The 22,240-nt window shown below is 35.5% G+C and overlaps 1 protein-coding gene across 1 annotated transcript in view; it reads left to right on the forward strand.

Moving 5' to 3' along the window:
• The window catches only part of CNPYb (protein canopy b), a 95,110-nt gene that overhangs the window by 39,592 nt on the left and 33,278 nt on the right, over positions 1-22,240 (forward strand). Inside the window, exons 3-4 of the mRNA XM_067150033.2 lie at positions 1,962-2,096; positions 16,801-16,885. Of these exons, the coding sequence (XP_067006134.2) occupies positions 1,962-2,096; positions 16,801-16,885 (220 nt within the window). The remainder of the gene's footprint in view (positions 1-1,961; positions 2,097-16,800; positions 16,886-22,240) is intronic.

Genomic DNA, 22,240 nt, shown 5'->3' on the forward strand with positions numbered 1-22,240 from the left:
AGTGGTACAAGGGGATTTATTTATTTTTATATGTTTTACTAGCTGATGTACCCGTGCTTCGCTACGGGATTCTCAGAAAGATTGACTTGGTGGTTTTCCTAACTGAATTCAACATAGGTCATTACAAAAACGTCAGTAGGAATGTAGCGATTGAAAGCAATGTTATCATATAAAATACTCGATCAAATGAAAAACCGCACACTTTCTCACTTTCAACGAACAGTACTACGATGCTGATCGAAGAGTCCAAAGTTCCAGAGCTGGAATAACCAGGTCGTAGACTGCCGTGAACACTCCTCTGTCATTATTCCGTTAAATATGCACACTACTCATTCCAATCAGTGCCTCAGAGTAGGGATTGAATAGCTTGAATACTATGATGAACCAATGTGTTACGTACCAGATGTATCAGAAAATGTATAGACCAGAGGAATGGCATGCTAAAGAAGAAAGTTATCTTACTCCCCAGCTACTTCCCGCCAATATACAGGCAGCCTGTTACAGTCGGTACGACCAGGCGTGTTGCCCGTGTGGTTAGAGGCGCGCCGCTGTGAGCTTTCATCCGGGAGATAGTGGATTCGAACCCCACTCCCGGCAACCCTGAAGATGGTATTCCGTGGTTTCCCATATTCACACCAGTCACACCAGGCTGTACCTTAAAGCCAAGGCCGCTTCCTTCACACCACTATTCATTTCCTATCCCAATGTCGCCATAAGACTTACCTGTGTCGGTGTGACGTAAAGCAAATTTAAAAAACCTTGGTACGCTGCAGTAATCGAGTCTATCGAGGATGAGAGGAAACAGAAGACAAAAAGCACATCACAACAAACAATGGTCCATATAATGTTATTGTTGATAAAGTTTATGAGCTTTCTATACTGCAGGCTTTCACATTAGTTTTCTTTCGACTCTGTGATATTAGGGTGTCTTACAAATTTATTTATATCGTAGGCTGTAGTTCTTTATTCTCGGACTTTACATACCGATTTTCACTAAATCCTGTTTACCCATTTTCTCGTGACTCGGCGCTGATTTGGATTTAGTAACAAAAATCCAAACTCATTAATATATCTGATTATATGCGGTACGGTAACAATGTATCAGACATAAGTGATCAGAAAATTAATAACTTCTTAATAACTACTACTAACATACGACATAACTAAAGTTATGTTAGTTATGTAGTATTTATCGATACGACCACTAATAACATAAATAAATTATTTGAGAATTACATTTCAGGCCTTCCCCTAAACTACTATTTCACTCAACGTGAATAAAATAATTTGTAGCCCAGATTGCAGTGGTTCATCACCCGACATTACATACGATTTTCATTTAGTTCTCTTCAGCCGTTTTCTTTTGATGCGTGTACATACATACATACATACATACATACATACATACATACATACATACAGACAGACAGAGAGACAGATAAAAATTACAGAAAAGTAAAAAATGCATTTCCTTGCTATTGTGGGCATGACAGATACAGAAATATCATTCATTTCAAATTCTGAGCAATGCACAGGCAAAACACGTATTTTATATATAGATTACATTTCAGGCCTTCCTCTAAACTACCATTTCACTCAGCGTGATTAAAATAATTTATAGCCTAGATTGTAGCGGTTTATCACGCGACTTTACATTCCGATTTTCATAAAATTCTCTTCAGCCGTTTTCTCGTGATGCGTGTGCATAGATACAGACAGACAGAAAGAAATTACGGAAAAGTAAAAAATGCATTTTCTTGTTACTGTGGACATGACCGATACAGAAATACCATTCTTTTCAAATTCTGAGCAATGTACAGACAAAACTCTTATTTTATATATATAGATATTGGTCAGCTTGCAGGTTTGTTTAAGTAGTCAGATTGTATGAATTTGACTTTGCATTGTATGCTGTCATCTGTTATGGCTCTAGTTTTTAATTATTTTTCTTTATTTTGCAGTGAGCTGAGACTTGTGGAATCTTTAGAAAATATATGTGAACGGATATTGGAATACAACATACATAAAGAAAGAACAGATAGTACACGATTTGCTAAAGGAATGAGCCAAACATTTCAAACTTTACATGGCCTAGTGTAAGTATGTTCAGAATGTATTAGATAACTCTTTGAGTCTGTATGAAAGTGTGTCACACTTGAATCAGTGGAAATAATTAAAATACACTAGTTGATCAAAAGTATCCATATACCTACTGGAAACTGAAGTCAGTGGTTTACAAAGTGGAGCAGGGGGCAGAGAGCAATGTAAGAGGATGCAGCCATGATCAAAGTTTGTACAGTGTTACAAATTTTATCTCTTTTTGTGAACGGTTATTGTTATTCTCATATTCTCAGTACAGTGAACCCAGGCAGTAAGTTCTCTTTCTCAGCCTGTCAGTCTGTACAAAGACAGTGGACAGAACATTGTTCTTGACTGGAACAGCCCGACGTACTTAACACACACCGTATGAGTAAAACTCGATCATTTCTTCGAACAAATGTTTCAGCAGGGTTAATAACACCCACTTGACCGTCTTTTGGATACAATTGATTACCGTACTAACATAACTAAACACATCAGCTAGCTTTGACACAACAATCTATCATTAGCAACGTCTCCACAAGAAGTCCCATCTTCTTTTCTACGACTTTCTGATAAATCAACCGTACATATTTTAACACATTTGATACGTGCACATTTCTATTTTAAATAACTTACATTGATTTTATTATAAACTTGAACTTATGCTATGGGAATGGATGATTGTGCTTTTACACTCAAAGCCGTCACAGTCCTAATGATGGTTTTAAACGCTCAAATATTCATGATTAACTACGTTATAATCTTCAAAAATTGTTAATTCACAGTATTTTTTAACATACTTTCTGTGCAATATCCCTATTTTAGATGTTATAGTACAACATTTTATGAGATCATTGTCCAACATCTTACTCTAGAGTTTATAAGATTAGAAAGATCACGTATCCATTAATTTTTAAGATTGATATAAGCTGATGATGCCCGTAAAAAGGGTGAAACATGTACCTATGACTTTTATGTATTATGTATAAATTTTAACCACATGAAATAGTGGATTGTATTGTATTGAACAGGTGGATCTATAAATGTTATTATAATATTTGTGATATACGTCATCTTCAATATGGAACCAAAATGAGAATAGTTACTTGAAGCTGAAGTGTAGGGATATCCCGTTGGCAGAAAGTACGATATTTATGAATCGTGCATTCATGATTAGCAGAAGAAGAAGAAGGAAAAACTTCTAAAAAGTAACGGCGATCGCAGAGCGTTCCGCGGGCAGAGTGCAGTGTTTCCGGAAATTGAAGAACGACTCCACAAATTTGTGATAGAAAAATGTGAGTTAGGATATGGTGTCCAGTGAAATGTGTCAATTGAAAACACTAGATATCTCAAAAGAACTAAAAACACAGGGTTTTACTGCAAGCCGCGGATGGGTCCGAAACTTTTATTGGAGAAAGTGATTGTGCATTCGGAGACGTACGTCTATTTCACAATGTCTCCCAAAGGGCGTATGAAGAAAAATTAATGGCTTTTCAGCTTCTCATTATTCATTTGAGGAAGGAAAATTATTTGCTGTCGCAAATTGGGAATGCTGACCAGACACCTGTCCATTTTGAAATGCCATTAGAAAATACAGTGGATACAAAGGGTTCTAAAAGTGTAACCATCAGAACAGGTGGTAACGAAAGGCAAGGATGCACGGTAATGTTGTGCGTATTAACGGATGGAACCAGACTCCCTCCATATGTGGTTCTGAAAAGGAAAACACTTCTGAAAGGAAACTTGCTGTCTGGTGTTATTGTTAGAACGCATGAGTCTGGCTGGGTGGACATTGCGTTAGTTGAGGACTGGGTGAAGTGCGTTTGGCAACGTCGCCCAGGAGCTTTGTTCCAAAAACGAAACATGCTTGTGTTGGACAGTTACCGAGGACCTACAACTGAGGCTGTAAAAGATATGATGAGGAAAGGAAAACCGATCTTGCGATAATTCCCGGAGGACTCATTTCTATTCTACAGCTGTTGGATGTGTGCGTGAACCGGCCTTTCAAAACTGCAATGAAACCTTTGTACACCGAATGGATGTCTGATGGTGATCACACATTAACACCAACTGGACGAGTGAAGAGGCCTGAGGTGGGACTAATATGCAGCTGGATCAACACCGCATGGGCGCGCATTCCCAACGATCTAGTGTCCAAAAGCTTTAAGAGATGTGCAATTTCAAATTCAGTGGACGGTAGTGAGGACGACAATTTGTGGAAAGATGCCAGCAACAAAAGTTCCTATGGTGAAACTTCAGATGACGACGGTGAATTGTGAATGATCTGAGTATTGGACCGATTTTATTTACAATATATATTTGTGGTATATTTGAAGATAATTAAATAGGTATGTAAGTTATTTCATTTTTCATTTTATTCCCGTATTTTGCCGTCTCAAATTTAGGGTGCAGGTCTTATTCGGTGCCGGGTGGTATTCGGGATTATACAGTATGCTCAATATACTGGAAAACCTATATATTCATATCGATCAGTACGCCAGTCCTAATCATACTAATGAAATAAATGAGAAATCAAATATTCTTTTTGATATAAATATTCCAATATATGTAAAAAAACAAAAAAGAGGTAGGATACCAAACCCTCCAACATATACACTCCCACCTCTCTGTCCCCACCTGCTCTTTCCCACTAACACTTTCCCCTACCTAGCCCCTCCCCACTAACTCAACACAAACGTATATTGCTACAGCTACCCAGTTAATGTTGGAGTGGGATCACACATAGACATACAAGGCAACCGGGGGTGAGTTTTATACAAGGACATTGTGTTTGTTAGGCACTACTCAAGACAGATATTAATTTCCCTTTAATATTTGTTTTAGACATTCCCTGCATACAGAATACATGAAGGATCATTCAATCCAGATCAATAGGCCCCCATATTCAAACTGGCAATATCCCTTCAGACATTCACAACAACAGTTACAAGATCATTAATCATAAATGAAGAATAAAAGGTGTTCTTCAAAACAAATATTTTCCAACACTCCTATAATATTAGAATACATTGATAAGAGACTTGCACATAGGTAGAAAATTCTGATGTATTTCGACCAATCCATTTTATCTATACAACTTTAACATTACCTAGATTTTTCAACTAGACCCATAGCCCACATACTTAAACCGAGAATGCCCCCGTAAAATTATATTAGCAGGTCTATTACTACAAATAAAGAAAAGATGTTCATCATAACAATCAATTTCAAATATTTTAAAATTACAATAAGGCATAAAGACTAAGGACAAAGAAATGTGTATCGAAGAACATTCTAGTATATTTACCTACCCCATTTAACTGTGTATGTACACAAAATGTGTTTTAAGATCAAATGTACCTATATTTTATAAATATTACAAGCAACAACACACTGATATGTTTAAAATAATACCAAGAGAAATATTTTAAAGTGTTGTAGTAACTTTGTCAATTGGAATGTTTAGTGTTCATCTTCTGAAAAATTTTAGGATCAAAACGTAGTGTTTTATACAGATACAATATTACCTCAATGGAATTTTAATACGTATGTGCAAATACATCAAATTACATGGACTTTAAAGTTAATGAATGCAAATAGTTTTAGACATACTACATGTGACATATTATATTAAGTGTGTATGCATGTCATATCTCTCCCAAACAATGTATCTAGGCTGAAGATGACCTAAAGGAAAGGTCGAAACTAGTCCCAAACAATAATAAGCATTAATAATAATAATAATAATAATAATAATAATGATATAACATATGGTATTGAATAGGTGGACTTGCCCATCCTGTTGAAAGTAGTCAGTCATCAATACGTACCAAATAAAATGAAAGTAATTTCATACAATACCACAGACAGATAAGTGGTACTTTATTTATTTATTTATTTATTTATTTATTTATTTATTTATTTATTTAATTATTTAATTATTTATTTATTTATTTATTTATTTATTTATTTATTTATTTATTTATTTATTTATTTATTTATTAATTAATTAATTATGTAGATTCTCTTACTGTATTATTTTCCTCTGTAGATGTTGTTTAATTTAACTTAATTAAATGATATATCTGTGCTACTTGAAAAGACAGTTCGAGTCTTCAGAAGTCTTCTAATATGTGAAGCATTTTATGTCATGATACCCAAGATTGTTACCATGTTTATATGAGGATATGTTAGTTTCAACTCCATGAACATCGACCAGATATGCATTTAGGCAGAAGAGAATTGTTTATGTCATCTTAGAATATTTAAGAAGTGCTTTACTCGTAAAGATACCAAACAAAGGTTATGAGATCAATCTGTGTGAATATGTAGAGGTAATCTGAGAAAGTGATTACCTGACTTGAAGTGTGTACTGTTTATTTTGTATTAAGATCGATTTTGTTGGGTTAATTTAATTGGAAAGGAACCATGGAATAATATTAAGAAGAGAAATAGAGCATTAATATGCAACTACAACTTGGAGATGGTAATATGACATTGAAGCATTTTATTTGATGGAAATAAAGATAATTACGAGGTTATATGTGACGCGTAGTAGAAATATGTTTCGATTGTCAGGAAATATATGTTTTAGTACATGTTAGGTGTGACATACTGTACCCGTCCACCCTCTGAGTCTCAGACTAGCATTAATCTCAGGGGTGTCGGTTCATATTTTAAGTCATCAATATCATAAATATAGAAGCATTAGTGAACACAGGGATGAACGGGGCATGCAAAAATATAAAGTGGGGGACGCTCAATCATAAACATGAATTTAAGGACTCCATGATAGGACTAGGAAGTGACATTTAAATTTTGTCAAGGACATAATATCTAACTACAATAAAAAGATTGGTTCCCTCTGAAAATAAATGCCAGAAGGTGCAGTTTATTGCGCCATCCGGCGCACTGAATTTAGATGCACTTTAGAAAAACAAATATTTTACAACACGTTAAATAATAAGGTTACTTGCTTCACCGCAAGTGGTGACAATACACTTACAATGTCCATCCTGAAAAAAGAAACACAAATTCGGGGTATGATTCACTAATTGATCACGTTGGGATCGAACCAGTGTCCGTGCGATCTGATGGTCCACTAGGACAAGCCTTCATTACGTCAAGAGCCCGATGATAATAAAATTTATTGTCGGCTTCCCAATTCAAATTAGATTGAGTACCTCCAACAATATCTACATTTCCCGATGTCGGCAATCGGGTTGAGTAATGCTACGATGATTAAGGAAGGTGTATTTCACAGACGGACCCTATCATTTACCCAGCGGATGCCATGGAATTCGCCTCTACAAATATTTACGCATGATCTAATTACCGCCGAGCTTGACCACTTGGTCTCAGTAGGTCAGTGTCATGATAAGATAACACGAGGTGTAGTGGGAATACCGGGCGATAACCTCCTCTCACCCCTCAAGCAAAATAAACAAACCGAGCCTTGCAGCCTTGACGCACGGCAAGTCATCTTGGTTACGAGTCAACATATGATTATCATCTCCGTTCAAATTCTTACGCTGAGGGGTATCATCGTCAATAATTTAATTTGTTATTATTAGAATTATCATTCATCCATGAAATTATCATTTGCGTCTGTTTAGCGTAATCATACGAATGACGTCCGCGTAACTTGTAACTTTTTCCGGTCAAACATTATTATTATTATTATTATTATTATTATTATTATTATTATTATTATTATTATTATTATTGCGTCTATTATTATTATTATTATTATCTACAATTTCTGACACTGCCACATTATGATTATGATCATTATTATTACTGGACGCAAAATACCAATGTTGTTGTTATTATTATTATTATTATTATTATTATTATTATTATTTATTTATTTATTTACGGTTATGAGTTGGTCACGTCTGCAGACGTCTCAATATACCGGTCGCGTTTACAAATATTCAATGATCGACAAAAAACTCCCTATTATTATTATTATTATTATTATTATTATTATTATTATTATTATTATTATTGTGATAATAATTATTATTATTTTGATCACAACGATTTATCACCGTCCTAACATTATTATTATGATTATCGGTTTCCCATCATCAGTTATATTCCTCTTTAACACATTTATCACCGTCCCTTCATTTAACACGGTCCAACTTTAGATCTGCAATACTTATTTTTATTATTATTATTATTATTATTATTATTATTATTATTATTATTATTATTATTATTATTATTATCATCATCATCATGATTATCAGCACTCGTCATTCTTAACCATCACACCATACAATCATTTATGTGGAATCTGAACCTCTTTTCATCTTTGGGTCCGTAGTCTTTCAAACGACTATCTGCGCAGTCCATTTATTTCATACGTACTATTACGGGTTCGAATCCTGCCCTCTACATAATTCAATTTTACTCTGTTACATTGCCCGTATTTGTACACTCATTTCTCTGTGTATCATTAATTTCATACATTTTTTTGTATCACATTATCTTTCAACTCAGCTTCATTATACGGTAAGTGTCCTCATACGGAATTAATCTCTCTTCACATCTCAACATCATTTTATTAATTATTAATCACAGAGTTTTCAACTGACTTATTTCTCATCGACGACATCGTACGACATATTTATATTCTGACTCATGATTATTATAACATCTCTCTTCACATCTGATTTACTTCTGAGGTCATTCTCCACAAATAATCGCAACAGCCTGAAATTATATTTGCCTAAATTTGACAGTCATGATCACGTAATTATTAGTCCTACGTGGTCCGGCTAATACTTGCAAATTAAATATCTGACATTTATTTATAAAATATTGGACCTAATTTAAACACGTTTATTAGCATTTAAGGTTTATTAGCACTGGTATCATTACTCATAATTATTAATTCACAAAATTCAATTATCACATATTTTAAATTTCGAATTAGAAAAATTATTCTGTCATCACCGATTCCCGATTATCTTAACATTTTATCCATTCAAAATTTAATGTTACTGACTGTTCACATCGGAAGATGGTATTTCATGAATTATTATTATTATTAGTTCATGACATTCCCTACAAATTTTGTCAACATTAATAAAAAAATTAACACAGCGGAAAACACTGACATCGCACGTGGCTGGATTTTCCATAACATTATAATACAAATTGTCGTGAATTGACTGACATAAAAAGCAAACTCTGGGTCAGTTTGAACATTACACACAAAATCAAATGTCGAGGAGAACTCGACTAGACTAATATTATAATCCATGCATGACTTAAATCACTACCCTACACCTACGGAAATATATGTACAACAAAATAAATACATTATTTGACCCCCCAACATTTACAGTACTACAATTTAATTCCGTCCGTTTATACTAAATTTAGAATGGACTCGGGAAGAGATCCATTTTGTTACATGAAGTAACCAGGTCAAAATATAAAACTGTTTCCCTTCCCAGTCATGGTAACATCCCCAAATAAATTTACGTAGCAGTACTCATCTGTAGTTGAAATCCTTGGCAGACATCGTGGACGAGAGGCCCATTTGGCCCTTCTCTGGCTTACACTTTCATAACGGCTGGTTTCTTTTCACCTTTGCCTTTTATTACACGGCGTTCTGCCATTATAACACTGATTTAATAATTATGACACTGATTTAATATTTTAATATACAGTTGAACCTTATTTATACGTATATCAAGAGAAGAGAAAAGACTACTTGTAACTCAGAATTACTTAGAAATCAGACTTACGCAATACATCACATATTTACTGAAAAACCAATGGAATAGACCTACATGTGTAAATCCTTGCAAATAATAAATACATTAAGACAGAAAATATTATTTTGAATTTGGACCAGCCTTAAAGAAATCAGATAGTTTGGCTTGTTCCACTTTTCTTGCATTAAGGGTATAAACCTCCTTTAGCAAACCTGGTAATGAATTCAAAGCATTTTCACTACAACATTTCGCACTGATGTAACGGCTACACACTTCGATTGCACTTAACACTTCACTCAGTTCAGGTGTCACGATTCAAATCGTTATCTCCATCTCCAATATCACTATCGCTTGTAGCTGGTCCATCCCCGCCGCATTGTTGCCATACATCAGCAGTAATCTCTTCATCCGGTAATTCTCCACATACAGCCAGACTGTCAACAAAATGCACAAAAATATCGAATTCTACACCCTCCGGCAGCGTTAGCCCATTGCCAGACAAAACTTCGTCCCTATAATCATCATTAGAGGCAGACTCTTCTAGTAAGACACCAGCTTTGCGGAAACAGTTGCTGATTGTGGAGGATGATACTTGCTTCCAGGCAGCCGAAATAAAGTCCATGGCTTGTAGCAAATTAATGGAGAGATGTTCATTTGCTGCATCACTCATTGTTATTAAATGTTGAACCAGCATTTTTCTATAATGCACTTTGAAATTTGCAATGGTGCCCAAATCAAGCGGTTGTAGAACACTGGTACAGTTAGGAGGGAAAAATTCCATTCGGACATTCTCCAGAACGATTTGAGGAGGATGTGCTTACATCGATCCATAAGAAGAAGGATCTTCTTCTGTTTCTTTTTCATTTTAATGTCCAGTTTTCTCAGCCACTGTTCCACTGGATTCATATTCCTTAGGTTTTGTTTCCGCATCCGTAAAACACCTGGATTCTTCGATTTTCGCATCACAAGTGAAGGAAGTTTGTCAGATCCATCTGCATTGGTGGCGAGAAGTACTGTTAGACGAATTTTATTTTTCTTCCCTCCATGGCATGAGTCACCTTTTTCAGGAAGGAGATTGTAGAATAGGCCGGTCTCATCACAGTTGTAAAATCACGTAAGCCACCAATGAAAACAGCTAAGAATCTAATGGATGCTGGTTTCAATTTAAAAGAGGAATGGAAAGAGCGATGGTTTCGTACAGCTCCGGAGTGGCCAAGCCTCTTTAATCCAAACCACGCCTCAGCTGGTTTCAGTTTGCCAAGAAGAACGTGGGCATCACTAAACAGGTTTCGCAGTAATTGTGAAAGATCCCTTCACCAGTGGGGCTTCAGGGACTCTCCAGCATGTGATTGTGGCGCTTTAGTCCAGACCATGCATCATATAATGGACGAATGCCCTCTGCGTGCTTATGGTGGAGACCGAAAAGACTTTGCTGATGTCTCAGTATCCCTAGTGCAGTGGATAAACAATTTAGATATCCATGTATAATTGTTCCCTACTTACCATGTATTCTTTGCAGGTTTTTCTCTTGTATAATATTGTATATACTTGTCCATTTTGTAAATTCCATATGCTTAATAATAATAATAATAATAATAATAATAATAATAATAATAATAATAATAATCACAGTTGTAGATATTTGGAGGCTGATAATCGCTTACGATACCCAGCAGAACCTCTTCTTTCCAGTGTTGCACCGTGACGTCGTCTGCAGATTTTGAGTCACCGCAAATTGTTCTCCCTGTGATTCCATGACGATCTTTAAATCCTTGCAACAATCCTGATGAAGCCTTGAAAGCAGCAGTGATACTCATCATTTTAGCTCAATCTATCGCCTTTGCCTTCAGCATGTCTCCACTAATTGGTAGAGCTGCAGCCCACTTTTGCTGGAACCATGTGAAAAGTGCTTTCTCCAAATCTACGTACCATCCTTCTTGCTGACGGCTGCGCTTTGCTGTTTTGAACCCAGATTTAAGAACTCATCCAAAATAGCGTTTATTTTACTGATGACTGTACATAGCTGGTATAAGCAATCCGTAAGTCTGAAGCGATTTCAGTTTTTGTTTTGTGTGGATTAGCGTCCACTTCTCGTATAACTTTTCCTTTTTCTGTTCTCCATGGCTAATCAAAAGCAACTGAATGGCAAAACTACTGTTCAACAGTAAACACCAGATACCGGCACCATGGACATTTTACTTCCCCGTTGTTCCCACGAAAGAAATTCTCATAATCAAACAAATTTACTGTATTTTCTTTTGTTTCTGCACCGAAACCGCCCACTTTGCTTATAATGTATCTTAATCTTTGGCGGGGTGTCAAAAACGACAAAGGTAGAGGAGGAGCGAAGGGGACTCGCCTTTGTTAAGCCGCAAATAAGTAAGGGTCAACAATGTCATTCAGCGAAACTCTGTGTTCTGTTTCAGCACCGAAACCCGATTGCTCTACTTCTGTCTACGCCGACAAAGAGGAAACTTCGTAAATACTGTTTCTTTTTTAAAAGCACATTCTCATTACAATTACGCAAAACTCTGTGATATTCCACCGGCACTTAATACGTATAACAGTGAATTACGTGTAAATGGATTGCATATAAATAAGGTTTAATTAACACACTTTTAAATTATTTTTTGCCGGAACCTAAAGGAAATTACGTACAAATACGAATTACGTACATCAGAGTTACGTATAAAGCAGGTTCAACTGTATTAACACTTACAACACACTGAAATTAAATTTTACCATATAATACCACTATGGTACCATAGACCCAATTTTATTGATGTACACTATTTTATCTTCGCCCTTTTCCCGCACAAAGGACTGGACACAAAACGACGGAGTGTCGATTAAATCGCCCGGCGCGCTTCACGGTCTCCGACACTGCACGTGCGAATTAATATCAAGTTGCACTCTTGATGTGTTCATTATGACGGCAGTTTTATTTCACCTACCTGCAGTACAGGCTCAATTATTCACTAAGATTTCCATTTACTGTCTGTCACACAGTTTAGTACATCTGCTTTCACTGTTACTTTAAAAGAATAGATTTTATCACTCCTTGCTACTATTACATCTTTACTTGAATTCACAATATACAACTCGTAGGCTCAGACCGTAGCATGATCTGGCGGTGATCTAACTTTACTCGACCCGCGGGTGACTGGAACACAACAACCTGATTCAGAGTAACAAGTCACTTCACCCGAGCTCCGAATACAATTGAGTTTGTACGCAAGTACGGTCGTCCGTAAATTGAGGTAGCGCGTAAAATGAGTTAGTGAATGTTCCTTTCACTCATATTTATTGATGGAGGACCTTACTGATGGATTAGCTGACATCATGCCTTGGAGAGAGGGGGTGGATTTCTCAAATCGGCACTAGCAGTCCGAACTGGAAGTTATAATTGATACCAAATTAATCCCCTGATCTGGAACATACACCTGGTTTACTATGATCTCCTAACGATCGCAGATTTCAGAGATATTAACAGATATCGCTCCACAATATTTCGCGGGTTTCGTAGCGCCTCTCACGGCCTGGTCATCTTTCGGCCAATAGCATTCGAGATGCCCTGTTTCCAGGAAATTCAGTCTTCAGTTTATTTAATTTGAAGCTTATTATTTATTATTCTTCTATGCATGACATCTATAAAGTTCCTTAATTTGTTTCATGTAATTGCAATAATTGATTAATGATTACTTTCGAAAATAAATTGACACTTCATTTCATATCTTTCAAGTGGTATTCCTGGCTGGCCAACTGAATTTTGTGAAGCGGTTTATTTGAATCTTCCTCCGTAACAACTTGACAAGCACATGCCCTGAGGCTCTGGTCTTTTCCATTCTCCAATTCCGAGAATACGTGACATCACGGAAATTTTCTGCCCGACACAAATACATCTTTGCAGCGCTAATGTTGCAACCTTTCCATTGTTCCTGGCTCGCCTTTTTCTTATTATATGAAACATATTTGTGTACATCCGTATCTTCTGGTCGGTAATTTAATAGGCCCCCTACCAAGAAGCAGCACTCTAGCCATTGTGACAGGCTAATCCTCACGGCTCCGCTGTGTCGCGCATTCAGCTCGTGTTTCAATACTACTCGTATAGAATATTGTCAACCAATTTTCTTCATTTCAGTACGTGTACCATATTCTACTTCGGACATCAAATCATGATTAAATTACAACCCCTATCACTCGGGTTCAATACTATGTTATGGGGGAAAGAATAGAGGGTGATATATGACAGATTCTAAAGTAAGTTTCGATTACATTAACATGTATAATTGTGTGTTGTATTTCCCATTAAATGTGACTTGCGTGTGGTTAATAAATGCAAGTCCATAGAGGTTAGTGTTAAATGTCCATCGGTGAAATGTGCAATTTAATATATGACTCACTTAATAGATGGAATATAAGATATATTTAACATGTTATTGGACATCAGTTAATGTGGTATTGTTGGGTAAATAGAATATTTTTCCCAAAACTTAAATGATGGATATAATAATGTTCGATGTCGAGTAGGGTCTTAAAAAATATTGAATTACACTATGATAAATGGTCAAATATTGGAACAATATCAAAATAGTATTATGTGGAGACATATACTGTATTTACGCGAATATTCCCCGCATATATATTTTTTTTTAATTGGGTTTCGGATTTTATTTGCGTTAATGTTGGCAACATGCTCCTGACTCACCTAGTTTTCAATATTGAGTGTAGAGTTATGCTTTGTGTAAACAAAGATGAAAGAAAACTGCCCCAATGTGTCATATTTAAATGGAAAACAATTCAGACTTTTAATAGAAAACTGCCTTAAATTAAAACAGTAGTATTATATACACTAATTTAAATTCAAAATTTCTCCAAATCATGATAGATTGCGTCTCCCAGAACGTGCAGGGGTAGTTTTCCGCACTTTCACTCACTTCGGTGTGTTGACAATTTGGTTCATAGCTGCTAAGTTTGAATGGGATCACCATTCTTTCGTATTCATAGTTTTAAGGAATGCCATAGTATCATGTTACAGTCAGTGTGCAAAGAAGCAGAATCCGTGAACACTGGCTATTCTCTTTGGCGATGCTGACAGTTGGCAAAAAGCGTGGCTTATAATTCATACGCGACAAACAATATTGTCAATGCCAATGAAACTACATTGTCTTTTTATGCCTAGCCCAAATGGACTTTTGTGGGGTCACTGTACTGTATTGGAATGCAGACGGAACCGAAAGACATCCTCCCCTCGTCATAGGAAAGTTCAATAAGCCACAATGTTTTAAGCGCATCGGGTACTTTCCATGCAAATACAAGGCATCTAAAAATGCATACAGTACAGTAATCCAGTGAATAAAGTACTTGCACAGGGGAGCCAGCGTAGACTTCTCGCCTTTGAATTTTTTTCTTTCGTTGCGTGAGGGTATGTTTGTCATTGAGTTATGCAAGTGCATTATTTGAATACTGTCAATGCACCTTGTTGGATATATTTTGAAAATGGTTATTTTCCATTGCATTTGAAAGGTTTAAACTGTGAATCAATGTTAATTGCATGCACTAACGGATCTTAGAATATTTTTTGACGCGGCAAGGGTTGGCATTTCTGAGGTACGAGTTGGCGGTTAATTCGAAATCACATAATTTGAAGTCCAATTTCTGCGTCCCAACACTTCGAATTAACGAGGTTTTACCTTATCGCAAAACTAACATCCGAGTTCGCCGGTGTGTCTGTTTCAACTGTTTACATTGCACGAAAAAGAATTATCTACCACTGGTCGTGTTAATATCCACGTAAAGAAAAGACCGCGTGTGAAACGTGTTTTGGATGTGATGTGTAACGAATTTGTAAGTAATTTAGGAGAGGATACTAGTGATGCAAGAGATAACAAATCTTTTGATCTACAGGGAATCGTGCCTACTGCAAGTTCAGAGTAATGTTATACCTAGGACTACTTGATAATTTTCATGGCAAATATATTTTATAGCAGTGATAATATATTTCTCAAACATGTTCCAGGAAAGCAGCTATATCCGTAACTTTACACGTTCATATTTGCGTAAAGACCACGTGGATCTCGCAGAATGATTTGAAATATTTGTTTATGGCTACGTTACTCCTTCGGTGGAAAGAATTTTAGTTCATTTAATTTTTTTGAAAATGAGCCTTCCTAAAATTAGGGTGCGGGGATTATTCGCGTAAATACGGTATGTTGTCATGGAGCACTATTATTTTTGTTTGTTTTCTTCTTATCAGATTATTAATGAAATAATGAATTTAGTGTCATATTATGTAGTCTTAGGTGGATTATGGATTCTTCATGATGTATTTCATATTTATGTGGGTCAAGACATTTCAATCTTGAAATAATTCATTCGAAAGAAGTAATTTATATTTGCTAAACAATTTCTTTGACATCGTTGATGTATGTTTATGTGGGATTTCAATGTTTGCATAATTAACGGAGTTGTGATATAATTATTTATGATTCAAGATTCGATATTTGTCAATCCTGTTAGGGATTTTGAGATAAATAAATGTCTTTTTTCTTAATCCATTTCAAATATTACTATTGAAATATGTACCAGCGACTTCGGAAAATATTTTGATTTACATCCTCGTTTTACCTTGAATCTTGAAGCGATCTCATAGTTGATGACTGAGTAATGCTGTGGTGAATTATGTCAAATTCAACTTTATATGAGAAATATGTCGAAATGATAAGACCCCGAGTTGGGTACAGATATCATCGTGTGTTTGTTACCTAAGATGAGGACTTCAATTGAAAAGTAACAACCCTTTGGTTTTAACTTTGATTCCATGCTCATGATCAGAAGATACAAAGTCTTGTTTAGCTACTTAACATGTTTGAATTATTAATCTTTTTAATGACAGAAATACTTAAGTATTCTTGAATTCATGAAAATGCCTTGACCTCTTTATAACTAAACAATGCAGTGATTATTTTTATGTGTTTTTCAGGCATAAGGGAGTGAAAGTTGAACTTGGCATTCCCTATGAATTATGGGATAAACCTTCTGTTGAGATAACTAATATGAAAACCCAGGTATGTTCTTTGAGTTTTGTATAGTTTATAAATGAGAATCCTTTCTAAGTATGAATAAGATGGAGATAGTAATCAGAATTAAGGTATAGATTTTTTTCAGATTTTGAGTATTATATCGTAATCAGCATCGAAGATAACAGAATAAACATATTGCCTCTTTGCATTTAACATAAAAATAAATTGCTTAACCATACAACTTATAAGCAAAGACCCTGTCCTGATTTCTGGGTAACTATTGAAACTTTCATATCACTCTTATGAATCTGTGCGGCTAGAAAAGATAAGGAGAATAATAACAATCAGGTCTTGAAGAAGATGAACATGGATTCAGACCTGATCAATCAAATGCAGATCTTATCTTTGCTACCAGGATGCTTTTTGAGAACTATTAGGAAAGGAACGAGCCTGTCATAACAGTCTTTTATGATACGGAAAAGGCATAAGACCACATCCCTTGTCACCACATTTGCGAAGTATTACTCAGGAATGGTGTTCCAAAGGGTTTAATGGCGCAAGTGAATCAGCATTACGTAGAAGCCATTAGTTGTGTCCAAGTACAAACTAGATGATCAGGCTGGTTTAAGACTAGAAGCGGAGTGCAGGAGGGAAGTTGCCTGTCTCCTTTGCTTTTCATAAGCAGAAACCAGGGCAGTATGACATTAAAACAGTCCAGCGTTTTAAATAGCTTGGCACTATTTTGTCATCAGACAACAGATTACCCAAGAAATTAACAGCAGGGTTCAAACATCTGCAAACGTTTACAATTCCGCATCACAGCTTCTGAGAGACTAAAGCTTCATTGTTAAATTCCATTGAGTTTCATGGTTTAAATCGTACCAGCTCTTATCCTAACCTATCAACTACAAGCTGCTATCCCAATAAGAAGAGACAACAGCTGGATACATACACCAGGATTACTTGATTCAGGAACTGGAAAAAATCCAAAGGAAAGCAGCTCGATTTGTTCTGGGCGATTTCCGACAAAAGAGTAGCGTTACAAAAATGTTGCAAAGTTTGGGCTGGGAAGACTTGGGGAAAAAGGAGAGGAGCTGCTCGACTAAGTGGTATGTGATACAATTTCTTATAATTTTGTTAATTACCACCTATTCAATACAATAAAAACATAGTAAAAACTTACATATTTACATGGTACATGTTTCGCTCCTTTTTCGTGAGCATCATCAGCCAACTATCATTCACTTAAGGTTGTATAAGATCATGAAACAATTCTTTTGGATCAAGATTATTCCTATAAAACTAATTGACAAATCTTATAACATTTTAAAAGTCACACAACAATAAAATTATGTCTTTAATTTAAAACTTTTTGTCTAAAATCTATCTAAGTCTAACATTTTATTGACGAAACTCATCTGGTGAACATCTTTTAGATTGTTTAAAAAATAAAAAATAAATTAAAAACTTTTGAGATCTGGCTAATTGTATTGATTCATGTTGCTTAACTTGTATGATTGTCGTTAAAACTTCGTAAACTATATTGACAATTTTCTGCAATTGATAATTGTCTATGTTATGGACATTTGACTTGTTCTCGTTGCTGGAGTAACATTTATATAAATGTATTGGCATTAATTTTATATTGTCAATAGGATAATATTGTTCGTGAACAAACTTGTTGATGAAAATTTTTAGGGCTCTGTAAACCAAACTCAAAAATGCTGCCTGTTCGTGAGAATTGGGGTGGAGTAACTCGTTTTTAATTGTTATTGGAGTAAACGTCGGTTTTCTATAAAATTCCACTAACAAGTAAGAGTTTAAAGAAAGAACTTAATTTCATAAAAGATCTGGCACTCAATAACGGTTATAAAATAGAAATGGTTAACAAGATCATTAATAAGGTGAAAATAAAATTGGCCACTAATCTTATACCACATGAAAATAAGAAATACAAATTTGCAACTTGTACATTTACTAACCCAGCTATATACCAAATCACTAATACCATCAAAAAACAAGATATTAACATTGCCTTCAAAACTCAAAACACGAACCGAAATATTATCTTCAACCACAATAAAGTTAATATAAATAGTAATCAATATCAAGGATCTGGAATATATAGGTTCGTGTGCACAGAATGCAATTTTTCGTACGTTGGCCAAACTGGCCGAAGCTTTATGATAAGATATCTCGAACATGTAAATGCAGCCAAACACAAGAAACATTCTGCAATGGGTGCACACATGCTAGAAACTGGACACAGTTTTACAACTATTGAAAGGGATTTAAAAATTTTAAGAAGAGTAGAAAAAGGAAAAGAAATGACGGAATTGGAAAACATATACATTCATTTAGATCAACAATACAACAAAAATAAAAACCTAAATGACGAAACTGAAATAAAGAACCCCATCTTAGTACAATTACCGGAACTAATACAAATGCTTAAATCAGATATAAAGAAATTCTATAAACATTTTAATCCGACAAAAGTTAATGGCTTATTGACGTAAACAAACTCAACTCTTCCCCTTACTTCTCCTAGACAATCCTCTCCACAATCTACTGCAGCTATCAATGCACCGCCTACCTTAACTTCCCCTTCCCACTCCCCGCCAAAATGTAAACTCATCCACTTTCACTCATATAATACAAGAAGTGCAAACAGAACAACAGTAGTTCTCAAGAGGCTAGGAGTAACACCAAACAATTACGCAGCAGAAAGAAAAGTAAGTGCCAGTTCTTCCAATAAGAAGTTATACAGAATTATAATCAAAACCATAAACATATAATTTTTTATCTTTCATTGCAGATATACCAACAAGCCATTATGGAACGTACGAGAACATTTTAAATCCAATATCACATTAGAAAGTGTTTCATCAACAAGTTTGTTCACGAACAATATTATCCTATTGACAATATAAAATTAATGCCAATACATTTATATAAATGTTACTCCAGCAACGAGAACAAATCAAATGTCCATAACATAGACAATTATCAACTGCAGAAAATTGTCAATATAGTTTACGAAGTTTTAACGACAATCATACAAGTTAAGCAACATGAATCAGTACAATTAGCCAGACCTCAAAAGTTTTTTATTTATTTTTTAAACAATTTAAAAGATGTTCACCAGATAAAATGTTAGACTTAGATAGATTTTAGACAAAAAGTTTTAACTTAAAAGACATAATTTTATTGTTGTGTGACTTTTAAAATGTTATAAGATTTGTCAATTAGTTTTATAGGAATAATCTTGATCCAGAAGAATTGTTTCATGATCTTATACAACCTTGAGGCCCGGTTTCATCAACACATGTTAGTGCTTAACAAGGTGTTAAATCATTTTAACATACGATTTAAGAAAATTTGCGTTTCATCAACAAATGTTAACATTAACAAATGTTAAACTGCGTATTAAAGTTAACCTCAGCCATTTCCAATGTTAAATGGCTAACATTGGCATTTAGCAACCTGTTCCAAAATGGCTGCTGTGAATCTCGCTTTCGAGGCGGAATTGCTCTATTTAGATCTTTTATAAAACAATCCTGATCGAAGGAGAGTTCAGCGACGTAATGACTTTGAAAATTTGACGGATCTGAAATTTCTTCATAGATACAGGTTATCGAAAACAGTCGTTGCTAAGGTTGTTGACGAAATTCAAGTGAGGTTAGAATATCCTACGAAGAGAAACCTCTTTCTCCAATGTTGCAGGTACTGATAATATTACGAGTTTTTGTTACTGGTTATTTTCACATAATGGCCGGAGACAATGCTGGAATTTCTAAAGCCACTGTTAATAGAGTTGTTTGTCGACTGTCTGCAGCAATAGCATCCATGAGAAGGAGGTATATAACATTCCCTTCAGTAGAAGAGCGTCAGCAAATTATCCGCGACTTCTATGAAATAAGTCGTTTTCCTGGTGTTTGTTCTACGTGCAATAGATTGCACACATGTAAGAATCCAATCACCTGGAGGCAATTGGGCCGAAATATATCGTAATCAAAAGGGATATTTCTCTGTTAATGTTCAGGTGATGAGCGAGCCTAACCTCCATATCAGGGATATACTTGCTAGGTGGTCTGGTTCTGCACACGACAATACAATATTTAATAACTCCCATATCGGAGCACAGTTTGAAGTGGGCCGATTGACGAAGTGATTTTGTTAGGTGACAGCGGATACCCGCTAAAAAAGGTATCTCTTTACCCCATTGAAACCCTCGCGGACTTTTCCCGCGCCTCGTCCTTTTCTTTTATCGTCAAGCCATCTGTGCGCTTGCACTCAATAACTTATATATATTTACTAACTAATTAAATTAACAACTCTTTTTCGAAGGAGGAAAAATTAGAACTACGATTCCGTTTCACTTTACGCGCCATACTTTACAGCTGTGCTCAAACAAAAGCGAATCTGAGCGCGTTGTAAAACAGCATGTTCGTACCACTGCCTCCTTGATTCGCACCAGTTCGCAATATTGGGAGAGTTAACAGTCGATTAGTTAACATTTCACACGAAAAGTTTGATGAAATGCAAGAAACCTAACAAGATGTTAAATTTCTAACTCCGTATTAACTAACTACTTGTTAGTATATATTTAACATGTGTTGATGAAACCGGGCCTAAGTGAATGATAGTTGGCTGATGATGCTCACGAAAAAGGAGCGAAACATGTACCATATAAACATCTTAATAAATATGTAAGTTTTTGCTATGTTTTTATTGTATTGAATAGGTGGTAATTAACAAAATTATAAGAAATTGTATCGCAAGTAGATCTTCAATACAGACAAAGAAGATGAAATTTATAACCTGCAATAAGTGGTATGTTCCAAGGTGTCAGTGGAGAGATGGCGTGGGAGGACATCAGTAGACGAATAAGTTTGAATGGTGTCTTAAAAGTAGGAAAGATCACAATATGAAGATAAAGTTGGAATTCAAGAGGACAAATTGGGGCAAATATTCGTTTATAGGAAGGGGAGTTAGGGATTGGAATAACGTACCAAGGGAGATGTTCAATAAATTTCCAATTTCTTTGCAATAATTTAAGAAAAGGCTAGGAAAACAACAGAAGGGAATCTGCCACCTGGGCAATTGCCCTAAATGCAGATCAGTAGTGATTGATTTGATTGAGCAGAGATGAAGTTCCTCAGGTTAGGTATACAAAAGGTCAGATGGGACAGAATCAGAAATGAATGAGTTTAACTCTGACTAGGACTGCAATGCAGTGTACTTGATTTTCTGCAAGAGTCAAGGTTGAAATGATTTGGTCACGTTATGAGGATGGCATTAACCTAAACGTCCAAAGCCTGTTGTGAAAGGAGAGGTATCTGGAAAAAGTCCTAGAAGCATACCAAGAGATGGATGGATGGATGGATGGATGGATGG

Source organism: Anabrus simplex, chromosome 6, assembly GCF_040414725.1.
Source record: "Anabrus simplex isolate iqAnaSimp1 chromosome 6, ASM4041472v1, whole genome shotgun sequence".
NCBI classification, from domain to species: domain Eukaryota; kingdom Metazoa; phylum Arthropoda; class Insecta; order Orthoptera; family Tettigoniidae; genus Anabrus; species Anabrus simplex.